This window comes from Misgurnus anguillicaudatus, chromosome 3, assembly GCF_027580225.2.
Source record: "Misgurnus anguillicaudatus chromosome 3, ASM2758022v2, whole genome shotgun sequence".
NCBI classification, from domain to species: domain Eukaryota; kingdom Metazoa; phylum Chordata; class Actinopteri; order Cypriniformes; family Cobitidae; genus Misgurnus; species Misgurnus anguillicaudatus.
The window spans coordinates 44,021,298-44,048,793 of NC_073339.2; the positions used below are offsets into that span (position 1 = coordinate 44,021,298).

Consider the following 27,496-nt stretch of genomic DNA (forward strand, 5'->3'; position numbering starts at 1 on the left):
TGACCAAAACTGTCTTTCAAGTGATGAACGAAGACAAAACTGACGATGCATTTATATATTTTTTATAAATGTAAGGCAACATTTGTTTAATTATTCCTCATAACATTTTAAAGCCACGATGTACAGAACATCACACAAAAAAACATTTTGATAACTAAACCTAAAAATATAACAAAGGTGATCCTGCCTTGGAAAGCTCGGCTAATTCAGTGTTTTTATTTAATTTGGAGATTAAGCGCGTCAAAGCAGTCATGACCAAAAAAACGACAAATGAGAAATGACACATAATTTGTGATTGTTACTGCAAATTATAAGCTTTATATACAATTCATAAAAACACTGAAATTAATGATTTTATAGACACTACGCGTTATTATTTAGCACAGAAATACCTGCTTGCTTTCACTTTGATCATCTCCATTCACTTTAGATACAGAAACAACTGATGATATTATTTATTTCGGGAATCTCTTTTCTATCATTTGAAAGTGAACACCGACGAGAATATTAAATCACAAGAAAGACAGTCGTGTCCAATCGTGTCAGGCATAAATAGGCCTATAGGTCGGGTGCAGATATTTTCCGTTTCATCACCGAAATTTAAAGAAACGGCTTACCTGTTTTGTAGTTTAACTTTTGACAAGATAACCACTGTGTTCTAAATACATTTTAAAAACTTATACCCGTCGAAAACATCCGTTTTTTAATGTTTAGTTTGATGAACCTCTAAATATGAGACGAAGCGCACCTAGCACGTTCGGCTAAATTGCATGCGCAAACATGGCCAGCATGCAATAGTGCAAAATCTATACAACAAAAAGCAATCCAAAATGTACAGACTTAAATTAGATCAGAATTTACGTTTATAATAAATACATTTTTTAAATAAAATAAGGTCAGAAGTAACAAAGTGCAGAACAAATGTGCAAAATGCCTCAAGTGCACGAAAACAAAACACAAGCCAAATAGATAAATCAGATAACCCAGAGTGATTTATAAATAAAATAAAATAAATAAATTATTAAAAGAATGAACGTATAGCCAAAATTGCCAGCTTTTTCTTTTAAATGTAGAAACAAAGAGGCAATGGTTTATTAACATAGGAACGTCTTATGGACGTGTAGCCCGGTCACAGGGGTTGCTGGATTTATTAATGCATTTTAAAAATATTTATTGAAAGCTGATACTTCACATATTATTTGCAGAATTATAATAATATGCTGTATATTAATATATATGGAAGAAAGCTGTTATATGTGAAATCAGATTTGTGCACAGTGCACCCATATACGGCCAAAATTAAAGGATCCTCATTTCATAACACATCTGCGACGATTCGACTGTGAGATTGGTAGTCGAATCAGGCTTCTCCTATCGATGCATCGAATCTTCGACTATTCGGGGTCACCCCTACATTTTATCAAGCAGCTTGTCATCTCGCCCTAAAATTATTATTATTATTAACGGTATTTTTTGACCATTTTTGCCTTTACTTGATAGAAAGTAATCAAGGAGACGACAGAAAAGTATAGGGCGGAGAGAGGGGTAAGGGATCGGCAAAACTAGTGCCGGGATTCGAACTCGGATCACTGAAAGTACGTTTCAGCTCCGACCCTGAGTTCATATCTATTTTTTTTTTCATTTTTTGGTTCTAGTAATTGATTTCAAAAATTTTACAATAACATTTATGTTTTGTAATGATAAGAAATTAATATGTTAGCATAAAACATTCAGACATATGTCTTAAAACCAAAAGGATTATTTAGTGACCCTACATGATAGGTTATAGTGATGCAGGCAGCTGATTTTTATTTTGCTAGAAACTTTTGATAAGTTTGATTATAAAACTCACAGTTTCAAACTGTAAAAGTAATTGGTTTGCATGTAATGTTAAGTCACCCAAACTCCCTCTGTGATAAGAAGCAAATGAAACAGATCACTTCTCAATAAAAGAAGACACGAATTCATCACCATACATTACATCTGTGAGAGGAGAGAAACGAATACATTTTCTGTAGCTTTCCATTAAGTTTTCCAACTTATACAAGTTGGATATCTGCCCATCTCATCAATAGGGATGGAAAGACGATTTTTTTGCTTTCGCTTCCCTTTCGCTTTTATGCAATGAGGTCTGACCTTGAAATCATTAAGCTGATGAAATGGATTCTAAGTGGATCTTATTAGCATACTCGCAATTGTGCCGAGCGCTCGGGAACAGATAACAAACTGTTTTAAATTCACACGATTCTCTCTCCACGCTCTCCAGAGAGTTGCTGTGCCAACACAAAAGGCTTTTTTTCTGCGTTTTTCACAAACCATTGTTTACTGATTAGCGTCTGTTGTCTGTCAAAGTATCCCGCTATACTTTGGTCCTACAAAGTGGGTTGTGATATTTACAAGCTAATTTTACATTCATATTCATTGGCACAGTGTAAAATCGTAAAATACAGGATGTCACGGCGTGGAGTTTTTAATGAGCTGTGCATATTTTTGTCATCGTTATTGCACGGAAGTAAATTTTTCATGAGATTGTATGTTGTTGCTGTCGCCTTTTGCAGTCGTCCTGCGATTTTGCTTGAATGATAAATGGCTAAATAGTGGAAGAAATGGGGACAGCAGTGCAGAAAATTGAGTAATAATAGAAGGATTTTGAACCAGTGGTATTCGCATTGATCAAAAGAATGTGCGGTCCTTGAAGTCGTCACAAACACAGCCGTGTGTGTTACTCACAAACATGTGCGCACACACACACACAAATAGTAGATGATTCACAATTGAGTGCACATGGTCAAGTGGGCCTTATTTCTCATAATGGGAGGATTTTTCTGGGCTTTAAAGAAATTTAAAATTAAAACTCTAGACATCAAACCCGTGTGACTTTCTTCTGTGGTACAAAAGACAGAATATACACTTTTCTGTAGACGATTTTAGTAGCAAACTAAACGCAACTTCTAGTAGACTTCCACACATTATTAATAACAACTAAGTCCTTTTACAGTAGTAGAAGAAAATCTAGTTTTTAGACAAAATTTTGGTCAATTTGTGCTTAAAACAAGGAAAAATATCTGCCAATGGTTTAATAAAAAAGAAATCTTAAAATAAGTTAAATAAAAAAAATCTTAAAATAAGTTTACTTTTTTCTTAAACATTTAATTCAAGAACATTGACAAATTTTGTTCTTAGGTCATTTTGCTTATCAAGAAAATGCATCTTGATTTATCAATTTTTAGATATTTTTACTAAAAACAAGACAAAAATACTAACTAAGAAAGTAATTTTTTGCAGTGTATATTTATTTTATGTATATTTTACATAACTGTACAACCCTACGTAACACGAACAAGAGTTACGTTAAGTGTCATTTGTTCAATTATGTCATTTTTAATGCAAAGATGACATTGTTTGAGATGTCTTTGTTATGACAACTTGACATAAACCAAAACAACATAACTTGTCATAAATCTGTCATAAACATGACATAGCAGAATAATTATCAAACTTAAGAAACAACCTAGCTGTATGGGTTAACATTACATTAAACTGTCATTTAAATATCTTTAATTGTTAATACTCTGTCAAATAGTTGTATAGAAGCATCATGGATATTTTTCTTGACCTCAACTACAACTGCTGAACTTGCCATTAAAAGTCAATAAGTGTTAATACTATGTCAAATCAATTTAAATTGTTAACAAAATACAACAGACAAATCAAAAGGTTATACTTAACTTTATTTATATAGAAAATACAAAAATAACTGACAACTAACAGAACTTGTTCTTCTTCACACAGAGGGTTCTGAATTTTTTTGACATAGATGAAGAAAAAACAAACAAAACATGTAATTAATTTAATTAATTCATTTAATGTAATGAAATGTTTGTGCTCTGTTTTGTCAGCAATATGGACCCAACTCTGCATGGCTTAATCCATTATTGTACTGTTTTCATTACATTTTTAGGTGAATCAGTCTCCAAATGCAGTAAAAAAATAATTTTATCAATTTAAATTAGTATTAATATACTATTATTGGACAATTGATTTTATTTCTCTAACACCTGGAGGATACTTAAAAAAACATTATGATGAATATACATGACGCTGTTATAAACCTATTTGACAAGAGTATTAACACTTAATGACATTGTAATGACAAATTATATTTGTACCACTGTAGTTGAGGTCAAGAAAAATATTAATGACACTGTTATAAAACTATTTGACAGAGTATTAACACTTAAAGGGGCATGGCACAAGAATTTTTGTAAGATGTCAAATAAATCTTTGGTGTCCCCAGAGCACATATGTGAAGTTTTAGCTCAAAATACCATATAGATAATTTATTATAGCATGTTAGAATTGCCACTTTGTAGGTGTGTGCAAAAATGTGCCGTTTTGGGTGTGTCCTTTAAAATGCTGATGAAGTGCAAACACTGATCACAATGATGGTGGTTTGTTGCAATTGAAACTCTCCAATTATTTTTTTCTCTCTCTTTTTTTCTGCACTAAATGGCAGTGCTGTGATTGGATAGGGCAGATTAAGGGGTAGTATTATAATAAGAGCTCCTTGTGACATCATAAGGAGAGCCAAATTTCAACAACCTATTTTTTCATTTGCTTGTAGAGAATGGTTTACCAAAACTAAGTTCCCGTGTTGATCTTTTTCACATTTTCTAGGTTGATAGAAGCACTGGGGACCCAATCATAGCACTTAAACATGGAAAAAGTCAGATTTTCATGCCATGGCCCCTTTAATGACATTTTAATTACAAATTCAATTTGTATCGCTGGTAAAAAGTGGTCAGTTATGTTCTCTTGGTAATGTCAAGTTGTCATAACAAAGACATCTCAAACAATGTCATCTTTGCATTAAAATTGACATAATTGAACATAACATGACACTTAATGGCAGTTGTCATAAACATGCATACACTCTCCTTCATGTTCATAGGACGCGTCATGTCATGATTATGAAGTCTTATGAACACCCCTTCAAGTAAAGTGTTACCAGTTTTATTATATGGAAAATAAATTGCATACGTTTGGAACTACATGTGTTAATTTTATGGTGATCTATTTTTAATAATGCTATCAATAATGCATTCGTTTCAAACAGGTCCGTTCAGATCCCAAACCAGGAGACAGGAGTTGCCAGAGGAAGACTACGATGAAAACGGTTTCCCCCCTCCACCTTCTGAGAGGGACCTGATTGAAGTCAACCACCCACGCAGACACCTACAAGAACGGTTTGTTTGCTCATAAATCCCACCTCTTTTACTCCATTTATGTACGGTAATGTAATGCTTTCATCATTAAACCAGATCTTAATTTTTGTGCTCACTATCATTTCTGGGTGTCTTGATTGAAACAAGTAAATATAAAGCATTTATATTTACTACATAAAGCACTACATACAGTAGTACCAGCTTGATCTCATGAGAATTTGTATATTTTTTACAAATAATTTGAATTAATTCATATGCAGTTAATCATGCAAAAATGTATGTTTATCATAAAAAACAATATAGAAATCCCGCCCCTAACCCCAATGTCACAGGGGCAAAGGCAACTCGTACAAAAATGTATGTGGTTGTACAAATTAATACGAATAAGCCACTTCATAAAATGCATACGAATTGCCATGATATATCGTTGACCATACAGTACCCTAATAATAATTTTATTTATCGAAAATTGCACATACATATAATCATTTTCTTATGCATTAGACTGTTAGATAGATAGATAACTGGTTATGCTGCCCATGTACGCAGTCATTGAAGGCATCATCGATGCATCATGTCACTTCCATTGTTGGTTTTATTAAAAGTTAATTAAAAGGTGTGCTGTTGTTTAACAATATATTTGACTCGATAATTCTCAATTTTAGTGCCGAGAGGGAACCTGTCACTATTATGGGCCAGCCCACAAATCAACAATATCCCCAACGACAGAAAATCTTCGATCACCCCACCATGAAGACTTCCAAGAGCATGGATTTAGGTATGGAAACACACATACTCAACACGCTGATCTAACCATAAATCCTGAGCTTTAGGGGCTTTTAGACAAAGACTGCCGAGTTGCATTGAGAACAAGACATTTTTTTATTGTCTCCACGGTAACCGAGTGCTTCATCGTAAACTAAAGCCTCATAGTGACACATTTCTCTGCTAACTCATCTTTTTTCTCCTCTCACCACCTTCGGGAAACTTGAGAGATATTTCAGCGCTCCGCAACGGGAAGTTTTTGCCCGTTTCCAATTACGTTTCATTAGAGTGGAGTATTGGCTTCTTCGCTCCGCTACTGTGTTAATCTTCTCACCGCTGAAAGCTGATTGGTTTTCATTACGGACGTCTCGTAGTGTCTCGCTTTGCTGCCATCTTTTATCCTCCTTCCAGACCTTTTCCCCTCTATTTATTTCTTTATCTCTCTGTCTCTCTTTCGATTTTCTCTGTAGATCGTGGGACCTATGCTTGAGTTGGTTTTATTGTCCTTTTTTATTGCTTTTTGAAAAATGTGTATTTGGTTAGCGTCACGTTACATTTTTTTTTACTCTCCGAATTTTGGGTGCCCCAGGGGTATAGCTGAATAAACAATGTTGATTAAAAACACCTTTTGATATTATATATTTATGATGTTAAAATAAAAAAGTCCAGGGGTATTTGACATGGACCACCAAAAATACCTCTATAGCAATGCAAACTCTTTCAAAAACCCTGTAGCAATGCTTTGGCAACCACCTACACAACCTTGTGGCCACAAATTTAAAGCACCATTAAAATGTTAGTTTTTGTTTCCTCTGAAAATGTCTAGCTAGTTAAACACGTTCTGATAAAAGCCCGTTTGGCTCTAGCAAAGCACTTTCACCCAAAAGCAAAAGTGCATGGCCTTAACGCGTCCGGCAAACGAGAAAGCGAGTATTTTTCACATGCACTCTCGCCCAGAGAAACACACAGCGCTGCTAATGATGCGACTGGCAGAAGAAACCTCTTTTGGAGATAGTCAAGCCGAGCCAAAGCTCTGAACTCCAGACCTCAGCCAAACACACGAGCCACGCTTGACTGAGGAAAACCTTTCGTCAGTCAGCGTTTCGCAATATCACAGAGATGAAGAAAACAATATCCAGGCTCATATTGTGCTTTTGGAGACCGACTGTTGAGTTGTTCTTCGTGTTGATGGATATATTTCATCGATGGCTGGTTGAATGTTCTGCAAATAAATGAAATTACTTTTGGCTATTTGTGTTGGTCATTCCTGCATCTAAAAATAACCTGAAGGTGAAATGACCTGAGGATTTTCATAACAACGGTTTTCTGCTACGATGAGCATCTGAAATTGAATATCTCGCAGTATTACTGAACTGTTACAGGAAATTTTATCGTTGAATCACTTCCACGTTTTTCAGCATCATTACTCTTCAATTGTTTTAGATGTGAGACTGCAGGAAATATGCAACTTATATATGCAAGTTGCAGTTTTTCTCCTTTTCATTGTTTTCCTCATTTTGTATTACTGGTTGAAAAACTGGATTTTTCACGCACAATTTAAATACCACAGAGTTGACAGTGCTTTGCTTAAAGGATACTAATGTGTTTTTTCAGTTACTCTTAATATGTTAATATGGGGTTTTTTAGGTTTTTTTTTGGTTGAAGACAAGCTGGCTATAATGTTCCCCCTATTTACAATTCTAGGTAAAAAATCCTGATCGTCTTAGTGCACTGAAAAAAAAGATTTGTTGGTTCAACTTAAAAGAAATAAGTTATCTGGTTGCCTTAAAATTTTGAGTTAATTCAACTTTATGATTAGCCTGGGAAAACCCAGACAACTTGCGGCAAATTTAGATTTGCTCTGCAAGTAAGCCTGGCAAAGAGGCCATTCAAGGCCATTTCTAATCCGTTCGAAAATTGCGGCACCAATCAGAAACGTTGGGGCGGGCTTTACACGAAGATGACAGCGCAGCGACAGTGAAACAGATTTTGTAAATTTCAAAGATGGATGCCGCCGTGGAACATTGTTCATTTGAATCAGCTATTGCTTCTGTTTTAAGCGATTTAAACTTTTCCTTTTTGTTAAAACCCGAGCAGAGATCAACAGTCGGAGCCTTTACTGTATATCTAAAAAAAGATGTTATCGCTGTCTTGCCGACTGGATTCGGTAAAAGTCTGATATAGCTCCTCACACGTCATCTCTTTCATCGCCTATTCAATTGCGCCCAGACATCCGTTGGTGACGCCCCTTTGGAAATGATTTGTCTATGAATTTTTGCCAGACCATAACTCGGTTACTATTGAGAATGATCTGGTTTTAACCAGGCTACTATATAATATTAGTTAATTCGGCAAAAAAGTTATGTCAACTAATATATTTAAGTTGAATTAACTCAAAATTTTAAGGCAACTAAGTAAGTTTTTACAGTGCAGTGTTAGCAATTATGTATCAACTGGTTGAATATTTACGATCAGAAATCATGTTGTGTTGGGGGAACCCCGTGGACAAGCATGCAGCTATTCTGTAGATTGACAGGTGGGAAGAAATTATACCCAATCAGAAAGCAAGCTGATTAAAGACGAAAGCATAACAACAGTATTTATGGTGCAGCAGGGAAAGTCCAAAGTGAGATGGACATCAGCGATGTCCATATAGTAGAGCAGTCCATATATTATAAATGCCATTACTTTATGTCCGTCACCTGACATATTTGTTTACTGTAATGTCACTTTTAAATGCGTCAGACTTTGTGAGACTTCCTGTGTTCTCGGTCGACTCACGTTGTTTGTGAAGGGTATCTGATGGTGTGGTATCATGATCCCATAGTGGCACTCCACACACTATAGTAACAAAACTGCTAAATAGTTGATTTTTATCGTCATGTTTGTGGTTTCTCACATTTTAAAAATCTGATAAGAGTCAAGCATGCTTTATCTCAGATGTATATGGGTATTTGTGTGTATAAATGTGTTTTTGGAGGATGCTCTTGGGATATTGCTTGACAGTAACTGGTGTCTTTGAAGTGTGTATAATCCCAATTATTAGGCACAGTAAATACTGTACCTGTTTTTTCCCATCAGCCCTTTCTGTTTTAGATATTATACTATCTCACATGTCGTGTCCATGTGCGGAGACACGTCTAGCTCTCATGAGCTTCTCCTCCAGTGTTATTTCTCTGCTGGGGAAATTGAGCTCATAAAAGATGAAAAGGATTATTTAAGAGAAATTGCAGTGTAATGAAACCCTATTATTGTATCCCATGGTGCAGTGCCTGTGGCTGCAGCTGCTCTTCACTGCTCAATCCCGTTCGTGAGGATTAGTGTCTTTCATGTACACACTGTCTCTGTCTCTCATTTTTCCCTTTAATTCTTTATAAGGCCCACACACTTAAATAAATATCCCCTGTATTCCTCCATGGGGCGCTACTGTAAATGCAATGTGTTGCCGTGTCTTTCATAGTATAGCTGTATTCACTATACTGTACATATTTATTTACTTAACATATGGTATATGTGTATGTATGTGTATATAGATAGATAGGTAGATGGATAGGTGGATAGAGATAGAGAGACACACAGAAATAGAGAGGGAGAGAGGCAGAGAAAAGAGATGGATGGATGAATGGATGATTGATAGAGATGGATAAGGATGGATAGATAGAGGTGGATGGATAGAGATAGATGGATAAGAATGGATGGATAGATAGAGATGGATAAGGATGGATAGATAGAGATGAATGGATGGATAGAGATGAATGGATGGATAGAGATGAATGGATGGATAGAGATGAATGGATGGATAGAGATGAATGGATGGATAGAGATGAATGGATGGATAGAGATGAATGGATGGATAGAGATGAATGGATGGATAGAGATGAATGGATGGATAGAGATGAATGGATGGATAGAGATGAATGGATGGATGGATAGATAAGGATGGATAGATGGATGGATGGATGGATAGAGATGGGTGGATAGAGATGGATGGATGGGTAAATAGATAAGAATAGATAGATGGATAACGATGGATGGATGGATAGAGATGGATGGGTGAATAGAGAGAGATGGATGGGTGGATAGAGATGGGTGGATAGATAGAGATGGATAGACAGATGGACAGATAGATGGACAGAAGAGAGATGGTTGGATGGATGGATGGATAGATAGGGATGGATGGATGGATAGAGATGGATGGATGGATGGATAGATGGATGGATGGATGGATGGATGGATGGATGGATGGATGGATGGATAGATGGATGGACGGATGGATAGATGGATGGACGGATGGATAGATGGATGGACGGATAGAGATGGATGGACGGATAGAGATGGATGGACGGATAGAGATGGATGGACGGATAGAGAGATGGACGGACGGACGGAAAGAGAGATGGACGGACGGACGGAAAGAGAGACGGACGGACGGACGGAAAGAGAGACGGACGGATGGACGGACGGATAGAGAGACGGACGGATGGACGGACGGATAGAGAGACGGACAAACGGAAGGATGAATAGAGAGACGGACGGACGGATAGAGAGACGGGCGGACGGACGGATAGGGAGACGGATGGATAGAGAGATGGACGGACGGACGGATAGAGGAATGGACGGACGACGGACTGATGGACGTATAGAGAGATGGACGGACGGATGGATATAGAAAGAGATGGATGGCTGTATAGAGATGGATGGGTGTATAGATAGAGATGGATAGATAGATGGACAGAAGAGAGATGGTTGGATGGATGGATAGAGAGATAGGGATGGATGAATGGATAGAGATGGATAGATGGATGGATGGACAAACAGACGGATAGAGAGATGGACGGACGGACGGATAGAGAGATGGACGGACGGACGGACGGATAGAGAGATGGACGGACGGATGGATAGAGAGATGGACGGACGGATGGATAGAGAGATGGATGGACGGATGGATAGAGAGATGGACGGACGGACGGATAGAGAGATGGACGGACGGACGGATATATAGAGAGAGATGGATGGGTGGATAGAGATGGATAGATAGATGAACAGAAGAGAGATGGTTGGATGGATGATGGATAGATAGATAGGGATGGATGAATGGATAGAGATGGATGGATGGACGGATAGAGATGGATAGACGGATAGAGATGGACGGACGGATGGACGGATAGAGAGATGGACGGACGGATGGACGGATAGAGAGATGGACGGACGGACGGATAGAGAGATAGAAGGACGGACGGACGGATAGAGATGGACGGATAGGGACGGATAGAGATGGACGGATAGGGACGGATAGAGATGGACGGAGATGGACGGATAGGGACGGATAGAGATGGATGGATAGGGACGGATAGGGACGGATAGAGATGGACAGATAGAAAGGGACGGATGATGGACGGAGGATGGATGGAGGATAGATGGAGGATAGATGGTGGATGGATGGACGGACGGATGGACGGACGGATGGGTGGATGGATGGATGGATAGGTGGATGGATAGATGGATAGAAGGCAGAGATAGACGGGATAGGCAGACAGACAGACCATTTGTATTTTCAGCTTTAAAAATATTTGTTGACTCAACAGTGTCAACTAATATTTTTAAGTTGAATTAACTAAAAAATGTATGGCAACCAGGTAACTTACTTAGGGTTTGAACCAACTTAGGGTTTATTTGATGAAATCTGTTTATAGGGTTAAGGTTTACATTTATTTGTTTATTTCATTAATCTTGTTTATAATATAGGGTCTTGTTTATATTTATGTTTTCTATCTTGTTGATTTCTGAAATTTAGCTGCGTGTTTGTGTATGCACGACACACCACAAACTGTTTATGTGCGTAGTTATGTGTGTTTAGAGAAAGCGCAGATGTTTTCAGCTATACAGAAGTCTTCATTCGCCCTTTAGAGCCTTTTTCTAATTACAACCAAGTGTGGCTACTTGAGAGAGAGAGAGAGAGAGAGAGAGAGAGAGAGAGTGAGAGAGAGAGAGAGAGAGAGAGTGAGAAACAATAGGACACATGTTGAAGAGGGTAGAAAAGATCAAATTTGTTTTTTGTCTAAAACATTCTTGTCTAAATGTTGTCAGTTTATTCAATATCATTTTAATGACTTGTCTGAAAGTATTACAGATAATTAAAGGAATAGTTCACCCAAAAATGTAAAGTCTACCACCATCAAACAATGTTTCTGCACTTTTTTAAACAAAGAGACGCCACACAAACAGTGAGTCATTTGGAAAAAAAGATATTGTTTTTCATCGCTCCGTACACCAAGTGTATTTCAAACGGCCACATTATGACACAATTGTGTTCTCCCTTCAGAGTTCACACATCAAGGGCTCGTCCCTTCAAAGCATCCCTTCAAAGTAATGCTCACTTCCAATTGGAATTCAGTCTTCGTTTAAAGCTTTAGCGAATGCATCTGTGGCATGCTGTAAAAGTTAAGACTATAATCTATCTGGAGTATTTTTAAGGTGGTGTATGTTCTAAAAACAAACAACAAAAGTATTCGAGGTGCTGATGTTTAATATTTGTGTGTTTCAGTGGCTGATGAGAGCAACATGACCTCCGTTCAAGGACAGAGACCCGGTAAGAATTCACACGCTCGCAAACCAGCACAACACACTCAAAACACATTACGTCATTAAGCCACAAGATACAGAGTTAAAGGTGCATTGTGTAAAACTAAGAGGATATCTTGACAGAAATGCAATATGATATATACATAACTATATTATCAGTGGTGTATAAAAACCTTACAAATCAAATCAAAGTTTTTATTACCTTAGAATAAACCGTTTTATCTACATATATACACCAGGGGTCCCCTTACATGGAGGTCGCCATTTTGCACCGCCATGTTTCTACAGTAGCCCTAAACGGACAAACTGCTCCGTTTTGTCATCATGTTGTCTCAGATGATGACATGTTTGTCCTGTGGCGGCTACCGTAGCTTCTCTATGCATTTCAAAGGGAGGAGTGAGCTTTGCAATTCAAAATCTCACCACTTGATGCCACTGAAAATTTAAACATTGGCCATTTAGCGGATAGCCTACTGCAGAGTTGATTATTACCGTGGTAAACTCACTGTGACATTAAAACCAAAAATATACTTATATTGTTTTGGAAATTAACTGTGTGGGAAATTGTAGAGCATTGTATTAGCGTAAATGTCACAGATTTGATTCTGAGGAAACACACATACATACTGATCAATAGCTTGAATGCTTTGGATAAAAACATCGGCCAAATGCATGAATACATTTACGGATGATTTATAGCTTAGAACGTAACTCATCCATCCCATGGTAAGGGACATCTCATTTTAGCCCATTAAACGTTCAGTTCACATCTGCTCCAGGATCAAAACATGCAATCTGTAAGAAGCTGTTTGAGTTGACCCAGAGGCCTGTAATCTGACTCCAGATCAGTGGCTCTGTGTTTATCCAAGTCCAATGAAGATAAACGTCAAGGCAACTGCCGCCCATTTGTAGACTGTCAGGAGATGTGAGAGAGTGAGTTGCAGCGGGAGTGATTGAGTTAGCGGAGGAAACACACAGATACAGTATATCTACAGTATAAAGTCTCCTGACCACACACTATAATACCGCAGATACATATCGACTCAGATATTGTTACAAACCTGTATGAGCTACCCTGTTTCCTGTATACACAGCTAAAGTCTAATGGTGCGTTCACACCAGACGTCTATGAAGCGTTAAGCATGAGTGATCTACATGTTAAGTCAACGCAAAGACGCGATAGACATCCTGCAGCCACGAATGAGTATTTCGGATTTGCACAAATCACGCGAGTTAAAAAAATCTCTACTTTCACTGCATATGGACACCTGGAGCTTCGTACTTTTAAAGAAACAGGAATAAAAAGGATCAGTCTGGTATGCGACTTTCATTGGCGAATAACGCAAATTTCACGCACAAATAACACGAATTTCACACGCAAATAACGTAAATTGTTACATGCGAAAAATTGTAATTGCATGCATGAATAACGCAAATTTCACGCATGAATAATGCAAATTTACGCACGAATAACGCGAATTTCACCTGTGAATAGCGCAAATTGCCCACACTAATAACGCAAATTTCACGTGTGATTACCAGCAATTTCACATGTGAATAGCGCGAATTTCACGGGCAAATAACGCTAATTTCACGCGCAAATAACGTTAATATCGCAATGTGAATAACGTGGATTTCATGTGCAAGTAACGTTAATTTCACACATGAATAACACTAACTTCACGTGAGATAACGTGAATTTCACCTGTGAATAGTGCAAATTTCACACACTAATAACGCAAATTTCATGTGCGATTAATGCCAGTTTCACACGTGAATAGCGCAAATCTCACAGCCGAATAACGCAAATTTCACGCACGAATAACGCTAATTTCACGCGCAAATAACGCTAATTTCACGCGCAAATAACGCTAATTTCACACGTGAATAGCGTGAATTTCACGTACGAATTACGCTTATTTCATGGGCGAATAACACAAATTTCACACAGGAATAACACTAATTTCACGCGCAAATAACGCTAATTTCACACGTGAATAGCGTGAATTTCACGGGCGAATAACGCAAATTTCACGCACGAATAACGCTAATTTCACGCTCGAATAACGGTCATTTCACCAGTGAATAATGCTGATTTCACGCACGAATAACGTGAATTTCACACACGAATAACGTGAATTTCACTTGCGAATAACGCAAGTTTTCTGCTTCAGTCGCGTCTGGTGTGAACATACAGTAAGGCCTGAAACAAAAGCACTGTTTGAAAGTAAGTGACTAGTTCAGACTAACAAACTATACCTACATGAACCAGTTAGTGTTATGTTTTAGCAAGTTAAGGAGTTAAGGATTTGAAAATACTCCTGCTTTCCTGGTTTGTAAGGGGTTTGTTTTCATTGCATTAGCAGTTCAAAGGTTGTGGGTTTAATTCCCAGGGAATTTATAAATGCACTGTATGTTACTTTGGATTAAAATACATAATTGTAAATTAATTTTAAAAGAATCGCCTACAAAGCCCGTCTAATAAGGGTTTAGACCAGTGCACGTGTAAATGCTGTATACACAGTGAACAACCACATGGCAACGATTTGCATAAAACACCATAATCAAAACCGCACGCATGCAGCCACTTAAATGAAAGGGCTGCTCACAGCATGTGCATGTTTAAACAATGTACACAGACTAAAATATACATTCACAGTATGATGATTTTGCTTACTTCTTAGGGGTCAGGGATAATGCTAAATACATGGTCTGATTGGAGTGTAGTTTTACAGATGCGAACTCCAATATATATTGACAGGCTTTGGGCTGTTCTGCTGACAGTCATTTTTTTTCTCGGTGGCGGCTCCCCCTACGCCAGACTCCTTTATAAGCTCTGACATATTTCATTATCGGGATGGTCTCAAAGACGTGGCCACTCTGAGTTTAATCTGACTAAAAACCCCGGGCCAGTGCCGACCGAGCCAGCCGCTGCGGTACTCTACCGCATATCTCTGCATCTGCTTTGCTATAAACTTGACTTGAGCTTTACTTTTTCTTGTAAACTCAACATCTAATCCAGCATTGTACATTCTTGTTTTTTTGGTGTAGCAAAAAATTATACCTTGAAACTCATCATGTTACTTACATCAAAGGGTTGATAAAAAAGCTTTGTATACATATATATATATATATATATATATATATATATAGAGAGAGAGAGAGAGAGAGAGAGAGAGAGAGAGAGAGAGAGAGAGATCAGTGGTTTCAGTAGATCTGTAAAATTGTCTCATATTCAGTATAGACATATAGACGGTTTCAGCAGTAACAACATAAACAAGCGGCTGTCGCTGTCCGCACATAACTTCTGGTAAACTCTGCTAATAATAAATAACCGCAAAGTACTTTAAACGTACTTTATTTATATAACAAGCAAAAAAAACAACACATAGATTACATAGGAAACAAAAACATTTGTTATTTTCGACGAGGCATTTGTTCAAGAGATCAGTTAAGCAACTAGTCAGACCATTAAAAAAACGAAACTGGAAGTAAAGTTCGGATACAGACGTTTATTACGTGCGTCCGATGAAACCGTCTATATATTAGACAAATAAATGCTTTTTTCTTTGTCCGTTGTTTGATTACTATTAGAAACAGACAGCATAGTAAGTACAGTAAGTGCATGGATTCAAAATACTGCTTACATTAACAGCACTGGGTTTGAGACGACGCTGTGACAGGTCTACGCTGTTCCTGCTCCCGTACTTTGAACCATATGCACGTGCGCGAAAGATGATTCACCTTTACTTAGCGCTCACTTGTGATTGGGTATATGTTACTTCACTCAAATTTAAGTAACAAACAAAAAAATATGAGCGGGAATGGTGCCGTGAGTTGGTGGCTAGAAGGGTTACAGCTATGGCCAAAATCTAAAATCTCGCAGATGAGTGCTGTTTTCATCCTAATCCTACCCCAAACCTAACCCTAAATCCAACATTTCACAGGATTTAGACTAGGGCTGCAACGATTCGTCGACGTTGTCGACAAAAATCGATAATAGAAATAGTCGACAATGAATATCATTGTCGACGTTGTCGCCACATATGTTTTTTTTTCGACCGAGTGAGGCATCTCTCTTCATTACAATCTCTGCCGAGAGTCGCACATGCGCATTGGCTTCTCTGCTCAGCGATAACACACAGAAATGGCAGCGTCCAACGTAGCAGCTGCGCGTACCAAAACATCTAAGGTTTGGGAGCATTTTAGCCTGGATACGGCGAATAAAAAGATTACCTGCATGGTTTTCAGAGCAGTCTTTGCATTTCACGGCAGCACCTCGGTCATGCACGAACAAGCACCTCGGACATTTGAATGAAACAGAGTTTGACTCGCCTCGGTAAGATTTAAATAACATGGAAGCTAATACGTTTTGTTTTGGATGTACATTGTAAATTTTATATGCGTATTTTCGCTTTAAAATAAATAAATAAAGGATTTAACGTTATGCCCGACTGTGCCTGACAAAATTTTAAATTAAATGCATGCAGTCTGAAGAAGAGAGCCACGGACACCTTTCTTGCAAAAGAAGCAGCACCCCACAACAGGCGAATGCCCTCACTGAGTATTATATAAATGCAGTTGGTTTGTTTAGATTTAAACCTTCAATATATATTTATATATATAAATATTAGGGCTGTCAAAATAAACGCGTTAACGCAAATTCATTTTAACGGCACTAATTTTATTAACGCCCGATTAACGCCACACGCAATTTCTGTTTGACCCACAGCTGGATGAATTGAGAAGCAGCAAGTAACCGGCGCTGTCTAGATGAGTCGGAGCTTTTCATAAAAATAAGAACATTAAGCTCTCGTCTAGCGAATCCAATGCTCTAAATGATCATTAAACATCTAAAATTATCTTTATCTGCACGTTTCCTGAGAGGTGTACCGTCCCATATCCATATAAAGCAAAGATGCGTCTTCTTTCACTTTTTAGTTTCGTTTTTAAAGCATTCAGAAATGATAGAAAATAGACTGCAGGACTTGCTTGATGTTAAAATAATTATTAAGAGACATAAAGTTCGGGACCTGATTGATGTTAAAAGAGTTATTAAGAAGGCTCAAAAGCGATGTCTGACGCAGACGTCTGACGCGCATGCACACAAACATGCGAGTGCGCGACCCAGATATATATAGACATCTTACACAAAATAACAGTTTTAAAAATATCTGTTTTGACAAGAATTCACGCAGGTATGACCTATAATCTGTTATATCTGAAGTGAATGTTTGGTTAACTGTTAAGGAAAAGTATCTGTTGTGTCATTATATTAAACCCTTGCATTAGCCTACAGGATCTTAAAGCTGTCTGTCTCAATGTCAAAATTAAACAATAAAAGAAAAACATATATTGATATTGTTTTTGCTCTGCGTAAACAGGTGTAGTTATGTCATGCTTTATCAGATTCCAACAATTGTTCCAATGGTTTTGAAGTTTTTTAATAGAGAATGTTAAAATAATTTGCTCATCCCAACTCAATTTGCCAGCACAGGTCACAAATGATGCAGTAGCAAACAGAAATGGGGAAAGAACAAGGTCTTCTAAAGGGAAAATCATGTATAAAACTATGGCTGATGGTTCTGTTGAAAATGTAAACAGGCTGTTGTAGACATACATTTTCATATAGCATATATATTGACCAAATCCATGCTGATTAGAGCATTAAAAACTTGAAAAGTGTTACATTTAGGTAAATTTAGAACAGATAAAAATAATTTATTGACAGCCCTAATAAATATATATTAAAATAGCTGAAATACATAACTTCGTTTTGGTAAAATCATAGTAGCTGCAATTATTAAAAATGTAAAACTTGTTTTCATTAAATGTAAAAAACGTTCATTGAACTACCCCCTTCCTTCTTGTTTACTATCATTTTCCACAGAATTAAAGCAATCTCATGCTACATTTTAGAAAAAAATAATTATTATTCGATTAGTCGACTAATCGTTTCAATAGTCGGTGACTAGTCGACTATTAAAATAGTCGTTAGTTGCAGCCCTAATTTAGACCATAGCTGTGAACCGCTGCTTTTATCCTAATCCTACCCCTTCAAATAACCCTAAACCCTACATCTCGTGAGATTCGGCAGTAGCTATATTCTTGCCAGAATCCAAGTTGAAAAGTGCGGAGGGACAGAATCATCTTTATTTTAAAGTGGGTGGGTCATGTCCCATGTGTTTCCCGCGTATTCTACACCCATGTGCATAATCACAAAAAACACACTGGTCCTAAGTTTTTCTGTCATGCTATACAACAAAACATATTCATTATTATAATAAAAAAGCAGTTTTGGTATTACTTTGAAAGAAAATCTGGAGAGTCAAGATTTGCCAAATATTCAGTTTATGGAGCTTTGTGAAAACCTTATATACATAAATCCAAGTCCATCATTAGTTTGTCCAGCTAAGAGGAGAAAACCAGCTTAGACTCTGAAGTCAACTTGAAGTTAGCCGGCAGATGAACCCAACCAAAGAGTAACTCCGCTTTTACCGTCTCTGAAGGGAAAATTACCAAAACCCTTGATAAAAGATGACGAGAACCTGTGCAGTATGTGGATGTAAGTACAACAAATTCAGGCCACCGGGAGTTTTTATTGTTTACATTAACGCGACCCTCAGCTGACACACCAGTAACCGATTACTTGAAAATTTGAATATGCAGCCAGCACTTTCATCAGGAAGGTTTTGAGTACTGTTTTCAGCCCAGTTTTTCCGCGGACTCGGGTAATGTAAAATGGTAAAAATATCTAAAACATCATTTGGCTTAGTTGTTGCTTGTTTTGTGTAACTACAGTAAACATACTACGCAGAAAGTTATTATCATGTTGTTGGTATTATGAACACGAGCAAAGCAAGCTAACGTTAGCTCATCCTGTGCAGCTGTCAATCAAAGAACGATATCATCTACTGTCAATCGTCTCACCTCAAGACCCGCCCCTATTTAGAACGTTCAGAATTATGTAGTCGTGCATTTTTCTTCCGGTGATTTTACGGGTTGTTACTGTAGCAGTCAGAAGCTTTAATTTTTTATATGGAGTTAGTACATTTGATGGCAGCACAATCAACTACATATATGCAATGAAATATAGTGTTGGAGCATAATGTTGTTTTAGGGTGGACTTCCGCTTTAAGCTACATTTTTATAAACTTACGGTGTACACTACATTGTCCATGCTTACTGCATCCCGGACATAGTTCATATGGAAATTCAGCTTCGGGATAAGTTGACTCATGACTGTGCTGAGTTTACACCAACCGCGTTTCAGGCGTCAAAATCGCGTCAAAATCACGTCTACCGTGCGTGGTTTGCCGCTTGAACAATTTGGATGCATTCGCTCGTATAGAGCGGAGTAGACGCGTGGAAAAAGCAAGCATTTGACGCGCGTCAGAGGCAAACTCCGCTTTTTGTTGGAGGGGCAAGTGCTATGCGGTTGTCTGTTTGCAAGATGACTGTTTTTGTTGGTGCATTTATCGAGATATTAACATGTTTGTTTTTGGTAACCTTATCGGGGAAAAATAAACGACGCAGGTCGATAAACGTCACGTGATTCAAAAGTGAAGTGTGTATTACAAGGTACCAGGTTGCCCAATGTCCTCACTGACACTCTTCCAAGCGAGGTCCTTTTTATTCCTGTCTCCTCTATAGAAATAAGAACTTGTGTCATACAGCTCCGGGTGACTGCTCACGGATAATATCAAGTGTTCCTTCAGGTTGAATGAGTGACCTCGGGTGGGGCTGCCACCACAGCAGCAAGCAGGCTCCTGATTGGTTAACGCGGCGCGAAATTACGCCAAAGTTAAAAATTTTCAACTCGGGCGTCAGCCGCAAATTCTCGTGAAACGCAAAATGCACAAAAGCACCATTCGCGCGTACTGCGCACAACGCGCAATTCGCGCCTTTCGCATGAGCTTCACGCGCGAAAGAGGCGGAAACGCGCCGCGGGACCTCCTGACGCGCGTCAACGCGTCTTCACATTGACTGAACATTGAAATCACTCGCGCTTCACGCCTCTTCCGCGGTTGGTGTAAATGCAGCATTAGCTTGTTTTCAGACAGGTGTTTTCGGATTGCTTTCACGCGTATAGCGGAACGCTTCAGAGTTCGTTTGCAATCGGGCCAAGTTTGTATTTTGTGAGAGGAAACATTTCATTCATCGAGGGGGACAAAGACCAACCCCATATATGACGACAACAAACACACTGTGCACGTTGGTGTGCGTGTTTTCTGTGTTTGCTACAATAAAGAGCCAAGTCCTGAAGAGAACATGTCCATTAAGTGAACGGATGAAAGATGCTGGAGGCATCTCTTTCTCCCTCTCTCTGGCTTTCCTCCAACACACATACATGTCCTCCAGCACCTCTCGCCCCTTCACCTCTCTCTCTCTCTCTCTCTCTCTCCCTCTCATTCCTCTTTCCAAATGAAGAGCACTCATGGAGTCTTCGTCGTCGCTCACAGGCTCCTCTGTGTCTCTCTGTTTTTCGTTCATACCTCTCTTTACTCCCGTTTTCCATTTTTACTCATCTCTGTGTGCTGTATGGCAGTCGCCCAGCTTTGGCCCTCAGGTTCTGGTGATGTGTTTGTTTGTTTGATCGCGTGCCCGTTCGCTCGTTTCGACTCATTATTTCCCCCTTTCGCGATAATGACGGTGTACAGATATCTGTCTGCTGTGAGCTTCTCAGTTGAAACTTTTTCCCTCTGAGGTTGTTTCAGATGACTTTGCTTTTTTCTAAATCTGTCTGTCTATTTCGGTCTGTTTCTCTTTTTCTGGCTTGTCTAGTTTGTTGTCGATTCAAGTTTAAAGCAGCCATATTGTGCCGGTTAAGACTGATTTATTTCTCTCTCCCTCCCCGTAAGAATCATGTTTTTAGTTTTATGTTTGTAGTGCCAGCTTTAAACAATGCACATCACCGCTTAGGTCTCAGATTTGGATCTGGTTAAAGATGTGAATATCAGACAGCGATACTAAAGCAATAGTGAAGTTCAGATGTATTCAATCAAATCATTTGAGATTTTCTAAGCATCATGTTTTACAAAATCGCTATAAGTATACACACACATGTGAAGCCCACAGATCTTGTTTAACTTAGTAGAAGGCTTTTATGTACAAGGCCACAACTGGATGGATTTAAAAACATGTGAGATTATTTTCTTCATAAAACATTTTCAGTCGTGTTATGTTACTATTGAATGGCAATGACCTGATTATAACACCCCAAAATGGGGATATTATAAACCCTAAACCCAGTGACCCTGTCTGTGAAGTCTCGGCTAAAGTTTCATAATCTAATGATGAGATTTTGAGCATCAACGTTTGATTTCATTTATTGATTTCAATCTTGGACATGATCTTACTCAGTCAATATTAACCTCCTAATACCCAATCTTTGGTTTGGCTTGCATTTTAGATTTCTTCAAGTTATTTGGGGTTAGGAAGAACCAATAATATAATAACCAATTTTAAAACATGAAGCAGTTTTTTTTTAACATGAAGAGGTGTAATTGTCCATGTTTGTGTACAACAGATTCCAGTTACGCAGAATTAAGTATTAAGGTGCAAACAACACAAAAATTCGATGTCCACGTATGTGGACCCACCAGGTCTTAGGAAGTTAAATATATCAAGGTTATATTTTCAAAACAGTAAATCAGATTTGGATTACGCTTTCATTGTTTCCATTATTTTGCATTATTTTTGCTATTAACAATCACATTTTAACTGAACATTGAACACAAAATGTCTTAACTGCATGGTTTGCTTTTTCCTGCATGCCGCTTTAACCCTTCTAAGCACCAAGTGTTTATCTTGTTTTATTTCCCCGCTGTCTTTCCCCCTCCAGCGTGTGGCGCTCTCACATTTGTGCCATTCCATTTCCTTCTCCTTTTCCTGTTTATTCTGATTCCTCATCTCTTCCTGTTGTCATTGCTTTCAGTCGTTTGTGTCATTCATCTCACCATACTTCATCTAACGCTCCTCTCGTTCATCCTCACCCCGGGAACTCTTCTGCTGTTTGTTCTCTTCCTGGTATCCGTGCACGTCTGGTCCGCGTTTGGAGCGCCTCATTTATTCCACGACACCGTTTCACCTTCACCTTGAGGTTTCATCATCATACCATCCGCTTCATCCATCTCTACATGTTTCATCTCTGTCTGTTCTTTGTATGCGTCCGAATCCATTAGTCTTTCAGCCCAGCTCATCACACGTCATCACTTCACACAACTGTGGAATTTTCAAATCATGGCTGATCCTAGTGCAAAGACTCCTTTAGACTAACATTACACGCTAGTCCTATCTGGGAGACGTCTACTTATTCTTTAAGTTTAGAGAAGTCAACTTTTTGCCTAGAGTACAACTTTGCATGGGCTTTCTCTTAAAGGAATAGTTCACTGCAAAATTAAAATTTACTCAACTTCATGCCATCTCAAATGTTATATGGCTTTCTTTTTTTAGTTGGATATAAAGTTTTATAAAACATATCCTTGTGTAAGACCCAGTATGTTAAAACTCCAAAAAGCACATCCATCCATTATAAAAATAACCCAGATGACTCCAGTGGGTTAAAATATGAGGAGCTCAGATGCAAAACCTTTCAGAAATGAGATCTTGATATAAACCGAATGCTCTCAGCACGTATTATACGTTCATTGAATATTTTCGTTCAAATCTGCTTAATCTGATCTGACCTCCTAATCTCACGAGAATTCGTACATATTTTACAAGTTGGCTCGTTTACGAGTTGGCTTTAAAGTTAATCATGCATTAAAGGATTAGTCCATTTTCTTAAAAGAAAAATCCAGATAATTTACTCACCACCATGTCATCCAAAATGTTGATGTCTTTCTTTGTTCAGTCGAGAAGAAATTATGTTTTTTGAGGAAAACATTGCATGATTTTTCTAATTTTAATGGACTTTAATAGAGCTCAACATTTAATACTTAACTCCAACACTTAACAGTTTTTTTCAACGGAGTTTCAAAGGACTATAAACAATCCCAAACAAGGCATAAGGGTCTTATCTAGCAAAACGATTGTCATTTTTGACAAGAAAAATAAAAAATAAGCTCTTTTAAACCACAACTTTTTCGTCTAGGTCCGGTCCAGCGCGACCTAACGTAAATGCGTAGTGACGTAGGGAGGTCACGTGTTACATATATATAAAACGCACATTTGCGGACCATTGTAAACAATAAACTGAAACAAAGACATTAATTAGTATCAGTTGACATACAACTACGTAGGAACGTCCTCTTTCTCAACACATGTAAACACTGGGGCAGAGTTTCGCGTTCGTCCTCTGTGACCTCTTGACGTCATGAAGTATTGCGTGGGGTCAGCTTGCGCATCACGACCGGATCTAGACGAGAAGTTGTGCTTTAAAAATGTATATTTGTTATTTTTATTGTCAAAAATGACAATCGTTTCGCTAGATAAGACCCTTATGCCTCGTTTGGGATTGTTTATAGATTGTTTATATGAAAAAAACTGTTACGTGTTGATTTAAGTGTTAATTGTTGGTGTCTATTAAAGTCCATTAAAATGAGAAAAATCCTGCAATGTTTTCCTCAAAAAACATAATTTCTTCTCGACTGAACAAAGAAAGACATCAACATTTTGGATGACATGGTGGTGAGTGGATTGTCTGGATTTTTCTTTTGAGAAAATGGACTAATCCTTTAACGTATAAAACAATAACGAAATCCCGCTCCTAACCCCAACGTCACAGGGGTCAAGGCAAATCGTACAAAAATGTATGAATGTAGTCGTACCAATTAATACGAATTAGCCACTTTGTAAAATATGTACGAATTGCGATGAGATAGCATTTAGTCATACAAAAATACCCATGTGCACACTGCAGGTTTTGCATCTGAGCTCTTCATCTTGACTCTCGTATCCTCAACCATCTCTCATTCCCTGTTACATCCACACATTTATCCATCCATCTGTTCATCACTAACATTCCCCCATGTTCCTGTCTCAGAACACCACTCTTCTAACGGGTTGGCGCTGGGGCCCAGGTTGGGTCTGCAGAAGTCCAGTTCTCTGGAGAGTCTCCAGACAGCGATGGAGGAGGTGAATAAAGATGAGGTGCCATTTTACCGCCCGCCACAGCACATGGTGAGGGGACGCGGCTGCAACCACAGCTTCCGCCACGCCATCGACAAATCCTACGATGGACCATCAGAAGCTGAGGATGGTGAGTATAGATTAAATACGCAACGGGACACCAATGAGTATGATGTGAACACATTAAATTGAATGCATCAATAATTAAATATAATAATTTTTAGGATTTTAAAATGTGTTATAAAATGTGACTTTGATGAAATATACATTTTGTTGGCAGAACTAATAAAAAATGCCCAATTTGTAATAACCAATATTTTTGGTTTAAATATTATCATTAAATATTTAAATATTGCCGTAGAATGTAAAAGTGTATTTAGCTAGGCATAGATGAATAATAAGAGCTTTATTCAAGGCAGTGACGTATCATGAGCCCCAAACACTATTGTTTCATCCTACTTATGTAAACCTTGTGCCTGCAAAAGAAAAGATGTATGCCCTCAACATTAAATAACACATTCAATTAATAACAATGTTGTTACAATGCTAAAAACTAAATAGTGACTGCTTTGTGAATTGTGAGTTAGCGCTATATGCTAGCGTTTAGGCTGAAGTTCTACTATTGACGTTACAGTTAAGTTTTGCAGGTCCATATTGAAAAAAAAAACTTACCAGTCAGAAATGTCCATTAACAATCTCCAAATAATTGATTATTCCTCAAATTCAGTATCCTCGTCAAATACAGACTCAAACACCTAAACAAACACGCCCCCTACCCCAATAGAATCTGGACCTTCTTTTGATCGACCCGCCCCACACATACGCAACCCAGGCAACGGTGTCGGTTAGAAGACACGCCCCTTACTGCTGATTGGCTACAAGTGTGTTTTGGTAGTCGGCCCGACTCCCTTTTCCAAAGCGTTTCTCAAAAATCGTGCACCCCGCCTTTAAGTCTAGTCTAATGCTGCGTGCAGACCAGCCGCGGTAGAGGCGTCAAGCGCGAGTGATTTCAATGTTAAGTCAATGTGAAGACCCGTTGACGCACGTCTGGAGGTCTCGCGACGCACATCAGGCGTTTAGTGCGGTGCTGTAGACACGATTCCGCCTCAGAGAGTTAAAAAATTTGAACTTTGTCGGAAAAACGAGCCTCGTTAACCAATCAGGCGCTTGCTCTAGTAGTGATGTGATTACAGAAAGCAAGCGTAAACTCAAAATGTTCAAGCTGCAAACTAGACGCGGTAGACTCGATTTTGACGCCTCAAACGTGGCTGGTGTGAACCCACGGTAAGACTACAATGCTTGAGCTTGCATTGACATATCTTAAAATATTTCAGTGGCATTGTTTTGTCTGAAGATGCACATCAGTAATGTTTGTAAAAACCACTTACATATTTTATGTAATTTATGCCTAGTCCTGGATTAATCTAAACCCTGTTCAGAAAATCGCCTTTATATTTATTGTTTGTTTAATCATTATATACATTTTTTTCTTGCTCAACTTCATTATTGAATGTTATGATAGTGCTATCTACAGTAGCAGAGTATCTTCATTAGCAATGCTTAAATCATTATTCACAAAAGCAAAGCTACATTAATAAAAAACATTCATGCTGCATACCAGAGAATTATATTGCTTAGCACAGTAGCAAGTCGACGATGTGTTTTCCAAACATGTGTTAACTGTTAACGCAAGGACATACCACTGCGACTTGCATTGCCTAAAGTGCATTTGGACCATTTTATTGAAATAGCTCTTACTGTTATTTAGATTTATTTTACCTTCTTGTAAACATTTTTTATTACATAATTAAGCCTTAGGGGACGGAAAAAGACAGAATTGACCAATAATTTCATAGCCCATTTCTAATGACCCAATAAAATTGTTTAATGTTAATAAAATAATTTGACAAAATCAAAACAATACTTTAGAAAATGCTTTTAAACGTGACCTTCATCTTCAAAGTCAAGATATAAAAGCCTCAATACAGTGTGCCGAGTTGAAGCAGTCCTGCACGAAATACACCCTCATTTTACCATCAAATCAATTCCCAGCACTTAAAATGAAAAAGATTTCCTGTTTCACTCAGAAATGTGTCGCATTATGGAAATTAAATGTGTTGCGAATGCCATTTCAAGTCAACTTTAAGACTCTATAAAAATTCATTCGGATATCGCGGCTGGCTTTCAGTGGATTAGAGAAGCTCCATCACTTTTAGGAGCTCATTTTCACAGATGAATCTGATTCACAGTGAGTCATTCTGTGCCAGTGAAGGGTGAATCAGCAAAAACCAATATGAGTGATTCCTTCTGAAACCGCAGCACTTTCATTCAGCCAATTCAAGGGCAGATATCAGCTCCTCACGTCTATTTGATGATACAGAGGCCCCCTCTTTAATGAGAAAAGAAGAAAACACCAGACCTGACCCATGAGTTTTCAAGATTCAGGAATACATGTCAAGAATTCTGCTATTATAGAGGAAAGTTTATGTTAGCAGCCCATTCAATGCAACAGGAGATGAATCTAACCAAAACTTGAACCGGTCATGTTGCGGCAAAGAAATAGTAATTTTTATATTTTCTTTATACATATACAGTACATGGATATATGGAGTAGTCAAAGTGTCTTTATTTGTCTCCCTAGGGCTGCACAATTAATCAAAAATCGAATCGGAATTACAATTACGGGTGAAACAATGACATAATCACCAAAAGCCTCAATTACAGCTGTCCGTTTGTGCTTATTTTTGTGCGGTACGACAGTATGTTTGGACACCAAATACAAGTTGACGTGTCCGTTAGCCATTCGTAACTCCCATAATTGTTTGTAATTTACATTATATTTAGTTTTGGAT

At 38.1% G+C, this 27,496-nt stretch overlaps 1 protein-coding gene across 2 annotated transcripts in view; it reads left to right on the forward strand.

Moving 5' to 3' along the window:
• pard3ba (par-3 family cell polarity regulator beta a) overlaps positions 1-27,496 on the forward strand; it is a 190,150-nt gene that overhangs the window by 105,760 nt on the left and 56,894 nt on the right. For both annotated transcript variants that reach the window (XM_073866239.1, XM_073866240.1), the window contains exons 14-17: positions 5,117-5,246; positions 5,891-6,003; positions 12,535-12,579; positions 24,559-24,774. In XM_073866239.1, the coding sequence (XP_073722340.1) occupies positions 5,117-5,246; positions 5,891-6,003; positions 12,535-12,579; positions 24,559-24,774 (504 nt within the window). The remainder of the gene's footprint in view (positions 1-5,116; positions 5,247-5,890; positions 6,004-12,534; positions 12,580-24,558; positions 24,775-27,496) is intronic.